Raw genomic sequence first — 6,619 nt, 5'->3', positions numbered from 1 at the left:
TTGGGCTTCCCTGGTGGCTCAGCTGGTAAAGAGTCTGCCTGCAATGCGGGAGACCTGGGTTCGATCCCTGGGTTGGGAAGATCCCCTGGAGAAGGGAAAGGCTACCTACTCCAGTATTCTTTCCTGGAGAATTCCATGGACTGTACAGTCCATGGGGTCGCAAAAAGTAAGACGCAACTTTCACTCACTCACTCACTAATCTTTGTTGCTTACAAACCAACTAATGAAGCAGCTTCTGGATTCAAATCCTGGCTCTGTCCCTTCTTAGTTGTAAAAATGCTTGATTAGTATCTCTTATCTCTAGGCCTCAACCCCTCTCCCCACCCCCATCTATTTTGGAAGAGAATAAAGATGACGCCTCAAAGGGATGTTTGGGTGCAATTAAATGAGGTAATCATTTAAAGGCACTGAGAACAGTACCTGGCCCACGGCCAGCACTCAGTTCAGTCATTATCTCTATCTGAAAATAAAGACTGAGTTAGGGAGAGCAGATAACCCAAAGCAGCAGATTTTCAGAGAACAGAGCCAGGTTATGCACTGAGGCAGATATATGCCAGACCTTCACCCTAACCTACCTTCTACACAGCTCTTTGTTTATTGATTTAAGGAATATATGTATTATACAGTCATTAAACAGGGCAATCTGAAACACAGACTCAATCCCTAGTATTTACTGCTGCTTTCAAGACTTCTACTCTCCTATGAATGCAGTAGGAAAGAAGCACGAAGCCTTTCTGTAAAAGTTGTTTCTAAGTGATTTTGCTATAAAAATAAAGACTCTTGACAAACAAAACAGAAAACTGACTAGTGATCTAGGATAGTTAAAATATAAGTTATTAAGTTGAGGGTTAAATCATTTTCTTTTTTCTAAGACATAATGTTTTCCAAATGTCTTGGAAGAAAGTTTTCATGTTAAATATACTTTCTCTCTTCAAATCTTTTGAAAGAAGCAATATATTTTCAGCCACCTGTAACTGACTATTCAATTTTAAAACTTAAAGCACACCTATTGCTTTGTAGGTATATGCAGAGCCTGATGGAGTTGGTGGAGTTCCATGAGAAAAGCCCAGAGGACCAAAAGGCATTATCAGAGTAAGTGTTATGCATTAGGACAAGTGTCTAAAACTTTGATTATAAACATCATATTATTTTTTAGAACTAACTTAAAGGATAATTTATAGTATTGTCCTGAATAGTAAATAACTACCCCCTTACAAATGACAAGTTTTGGCTTGCTGGTTTTTAAAAGTAATAGAGAACAATGGCATTGAACATGATTCTGAGAATGAAATACGTAGAGGTTTTTTTGAAAAAGGAAATCTATTTTTATTATAAATTTAGTATGATGATCATATCTGTAGAAGAACTTCCTATCACATAATACTAATGCATGACAGTGTCATTGGAGAGTAAACATTTTCTTTCAGAGTAACTGACAGTTTCCAGCTATAAGATTCTTTTCTAAATCTGACAAGAAATTTGAAGTTTCTTTCACAATGGCATTTTAGAGCCATCTCCAATCTGATTTATTTTTTTAATTATTATTTTTTTAAAAGAGAAGCCTTAGTGAACAACTAGAATGAAAACACCAGTCACAGAGCTGTTATTTTCACATGCAAGCTAAAAGCAAAATAAATCTGTTTATGAAACTATCTCCTCTACTGTAGTCAAAGAATCTGTAGTGAGAATCTAAATAAAGCTTCATCCAAACATTTTATCATTTGATTTGTTTAGATAGGTACTTGTGAAAAGTTTTAACCTTCTTTGAAGTAATCTAAGAAATATAAATTAATGAAACTGACTTGAACCTCTATTAACCATAAATGTATTTTGGCGTAGTTTTGTAGATACTCTCATCAAAGTTCGAAACAGACACCATGACGTAATTCCTACAATGGCCCAAGGAATCCTAGAATATAAAGATGCCTGTACAGCTGACCCCGTCACCAATCAAAATCTTCAGTATTTCTTGGATCGATTTTACATGAATCGTATTTCTACCCGGATGCTGATGAACCAGCACAGTAAGTTAGTTCATCACGATAGTCAGGATACATATAGAGACGGGTGGAGAATATAAGCTGTACTCTAACTAGACACTTCACTACTTGGTGGGTCACATTCTTTCTCAGTGGTAGTTCTTATTATCATTATCTTATTATCTTATCAATTTTTATAATGATGTTCTTTGTTTTTATTTTTCAACAGTCCTTATATTTAGTGACTTACAGACAGGAAACCCAAGCCTCATTGGAAGCATTGATCCAAACTGTGATGTGGCAGCAGTGGTCCAAGGTAATCTGTAGATTTCTGCATTTCCCTTATTGAAAATGTACACTGTCTGATTGATAGTAATATACACTATCTGAAATGTACTCTTATCTAGTCAGTTGAGGTGACTCTCTGAATGAATTCATATTCAGAGTGTTCCTTTTATGTTTTTATAAATTCTGTAATGAAGGTCCTTTACTTTTGAGAGTCAGGTGTTTAAATATTCATTATAAAAAAATCCAAACATCAGTAGCTAATGTGCCACATTCTCATATATTGTATTTGATCTTTGACGTGCACATATTCCTATAGTAATAGCTATAACTTAAACATTGTCTTCATTTTTTTCAGTAAAATATTAAAAAGGTATTTTAACATACATAAACCTGAACTCTAATGACTATTTTAGGTTAAAGATAGTGTATACACTGATGATCACTTGAAAATTTTACTTGGCATAAATTCATTTAATCATTATGAAAACCACACTTCCATTCCAGATGCCTTTGAGTGTTCCAAGATGCTTTGTGATCAGTATTATTTAACATCTCCAGAATTAAAGCTAACACAAGTGAATGGTAAGTTATAAATTAGATATATTGCAATCTGTAGAAAATTCAGTGTTCTCCCAGTATGATTTCTTCCTGTAAAGCAATTTCTGTGTTCCTTTTTTCCCTTCTGAACTTGCCTAGAATTTTTACACCTTTTTTTTTTTGAAGCCAAGGCTCTCTTTATCTCAACTGGAAAGTTCCAATTGAGTATATTCAGTTGCTAAAGACAATTCATAAAGAATGGTTTGAGCAGATAATGTAGGATTTAGAGCAGCAGCTAAGTTCCAGTATCTTAGATCAAAGAAAGATTGCTAACTTCAGAATGTGGTGATAAGGCAGGCAGAGTAGGAGGAACCACTTGGTAGTAGAGATATATTCCTAAGGAGGTTTACTTATCAGACCTGAAAACAAAAATACTTTAAACTGTACTATAGGAAAGAAGCCAGTCATAGAAGGACAAATACTATGTGCCTGCACTTACATAAGGTATCGAAAATAGTCAAGCTCATAGAAGTGGAGAGTTGAATGGTGGTTGCCAGAAGCTGAAGAGGGGAAATAGGGAGCTGCTATTCAGTAGGTATAAAGTTTCAGTTATGCAAAATGAATAAGTTCTAGAGATCTACTCTACAGCACCACTCTTATAGTTATTGCATAGTTAAATATTTAAGGTATATCTCATGTTAAATGTTTTTACCAAAAATTAAAAAAAAAATTTTTCATGTAAGTATACACCATGGTTTTGGAAGCAGAACATACTTCAGAAGGGCTTCTCACACTGCCTGAAGTAATTACAGGATGAGTACAGTGCACTATTTTTATCTTATCCCATAGTTGCTTCTTAAAGGAAGACTTTACACTTAAATTGGAATAACCTTCTCCTTGTCACTCAAAGTAAACATCTTTTTCAAGTAATCATTGTACAGGAACAATATTTGTTGGTGGAGAGAATTTAAATCAAGTTGCTCAAATTAAGAGTACCCTAGCTCATGGATTTGGGAAAGGGAAATGGAATTGATGGCTAAACTAAAAGTTAGGAGTGGACTGAAAAATACTTCTCAGCATTAACAGAAATGTTGCATAATACTTGCAGATCAACTGCTTGAACTGTTTGCTAAAATAAAGAGGAAATTGTGCCAGACCTTGTTTTCAAACTCTGCCAAGGCCTGAAACACTGAAGAATAATACTTTTATTTTTCTTTTCAGAGTATTATGAGGTTTTTGTTTCTGTTTTCTTTAGCCTCTTGGTGAAATTTAAGCATATTTAGCCTATGGGATTTTATGTTTAATTCACAAAAATCAAGAATAATCAGATGGGTTATTTTCCCACGCATTAAAAATATAAAAATTATAGCTAGCTAGCATCAATTGTGATGTTATTGTAGACTTTTACATTTATTTTTCTTATTTCTTAAAATGCATATAATTTTAACTCTGCAAGTGTTCAACACAAAAGTTTTGAAAGTAGGAATAACATCCACATAATCTAATTTAGAGCATCCTCATTTTACATTTATCTGGCTTTATGTATTTGTACAGAAATGCAAAAATTAAATCATAGAGCACTAAGAAGCAACTGTAATAGCATTTTGAAAATAAGCCAGCTGTGTTTACTATTTGAAAGGGAAGGTTCTAAGGTAGGATTTTAGAGGAGGATGGGGAGTATCCCAATTCTGTTCAAATCTAAAATATTAATCAAATAGATATGAAAATATATTTTAATGAAATATTTGTTTCCCAATTCTAAATGAGCTTTATTTTTTTCTAGTAAAATTTCCAGGCCAACCAATTCATATTGTGTATGTTCCATCTCACCTTCATCATATGCTCTTTGAATTATTCAAGGTAAGACACTTCACAATAATTGCATTTTTTTTAAAAGTTCACTGGTTACATTTTTATTTCATTTATCATCCTCTACTAAACAGAAGCCTCACTCTCTTCTCCCAAGCATGCTTCTATGTTCTAACAGAAAGAAGCTACAGTTAATGTTTGAAAGGGTACACGCAGTTCCTCGTAGCATCAACATGTATTTGAGAATGTACAATATGACCCACTATGTCACACTGCTCCTTGTTCACATTATATTTTCAGGTGTCCAACAAAGCACTGGTTATTCGTACATTCATTAAGGAAGGTCATGGGGTGAATGCTTCAGGGACCGAGGCCTGTTTACCTCCACCCCCATGGCTGGTCCGACTCCAAATCCAGAAATTCAGGCCCAGAATTACTGGAGGTGGCAGGGCCCCCAGTCTATGACTAGAATCTACTCGGAGGACAGTCAGCTCCTTCAGTGATCTACTGTAATGGGAATGTACATCACCTAGGAGTTTTGTTAAAATTCAGATTCTGTGGGTCTGGGATTGGGCCTGAGATTCCGAATTTCTAATAAGCTAACAGTTTTTGCTGCTGGTCCATGGTCCACACTTTTCATAGCAGGACAGTATGGTGTGTGTGTGTGTGCGAAGTCACTTCAGTCGTGTCCAACTCTTTGTGATTTTATGGACTGTAGCCCACCAGGCTCCTCTGTCCATGGGATTCTCCAGGCCAGAATAGTGGAGGGGGTTGCCATGCCCTCCTCCAAGGGATCTTCCCAATGCAAGGATCGAACCTGCGTCTCTGGCGTCTCCTGCGTTGTCAGGCAGGTTCTTTACCACTAGAGGCACCTGGGAAGCCCAAACAGCAGCATAGTGTTTCTCAGACTTTAGTGTGCATCACAGTCACTAGAGGCCTTGTTAAGTACGGATTCTTCTGCCTGTCTCAGAGATTCCGATACCCTGGACCTGAGAACGTGCATTTCTAACAAGCTCTTACAGGAGTGGCTGTTACAGGTCTGCGATAGTCAGGTACTAAGGATCAAATCCTGTCCCAGGTTCTAAGCCCACACTAAAACTCTTATCCTTATACCAAAAGATAGAAAAACACTTAAAGCTTTGTGATGGTTCCTGAGTCCCCTGGCCTGGAGAGGAGGAAGCCTTAAAAAAAAAAGTGAAATCTGCCTCTGATATAACTCAGAGAACCCACTATTTCCTAACTTATTCTAATACTAGTGCAATGAGGTATTGATTGTACTACAAACATCTGATCTATTTTATTTCACTTCAGCTAATGATTAGAACTTAACATTGTTATATAGAAACCGGAAAGCAGATAACCTAACAGAAGGGTAGGAGAAAAATGGATAAAATAAACCAAACTTTTTATGAAATTCATCTAGCTGTCTGAAAACTTATTTGGGTTTCTTTCTGTTAAAGGACAAAGACACTTTTTTGTTGATTTGATTTACTTTTAAATTGAATGGTTCAACTCATAAAAGGATAGTAAATAATTCCAAATTAAATTTCAATTTGCATTTGATTATCATCTTAACTTTTACCAATGATGTTATTCATTGGTAAAAGTTAAGATGATAATCAAATGCAAATTGAAGTTTAATTTAGAATTATTTACTATCCTTTTACATAGTAACAGCATTTTCCCATCAAATTTTATAAAAGCCAATAAATTGGTTCAATGATTCACTGTTTATTTGTTATGTAATAGTCTTTGGTGCTGAGATGTAAAATGTAATGGAAAGTCAGAAAAGAGAGAGCCAGGAAATGGACTATAAAAACCAATTTCTACATTTAAATTAAGCTTACAAATAAGAATTTGACAGCTAGCAGAATTGTTTTTCCATTAGACATTACTCCCAAGAGCTATATTACATGATAAATGAATATTTTTCATTATTACATCCTGCATGACACATTCATAAATGGCTATTCACAGAGCTATTTTACTCCTAACTTAAAAAGTAA

At 35.2% G+C, this 6,619-nt stretch overlaps 1 protein-coding gene across 1 annotated transcript in view; it reads left to right on the top strand.

The window, feature by feature from the left end:
• The window catches only part of PDK4 (pyruvate dehydrogenase kinase 4), a 13,445-nt gene that overhangs the window by 2,160 nt on the left and 4,666 nt on the right, over positions 1–6,619 (top strand). Inside the window, exons 3-7 of the mRNA XM_040260478.1 lie at positions 1,021–1,092; positions 1,840–2,024; positions 2,209–2,295; positions 2,772–2,849; positions 4,588–4,664. Of these exons, the coding sequence (XP_040116412.1) occupies positions 1,021–1,092; positions 1,840–2,024; positions 2,209–2,295; positions 2,772–2,849; positions 4,588–4,664 (499 nt within the window). The remainder of the gene's footprint in view (positions 1–1,020; positions 1,093–1,839; positions 2,025–2,208; positions 2,296–2,771; positions 2,850–4,587; positions 4,665–6,619) is intronic.

Source organism: Oryx dammah, unplaced genomic scaffold (assembly GCF_014754425.2).
Source record: "Oryx dammah isolate SB20612 unplaced genomic scaffold, SCBI_Odam_1.1 HiC_scaffold_18, whole genome shotgun sequence".
NCBI lineage: Eukaryota > Metazoa > Chordata > Mammalia > Artiodactyla > Bovidae > Oryx > Oryx dammah.
This window is presented reverse-complemented; position numbering and strand designations above follow the sequence as displayed.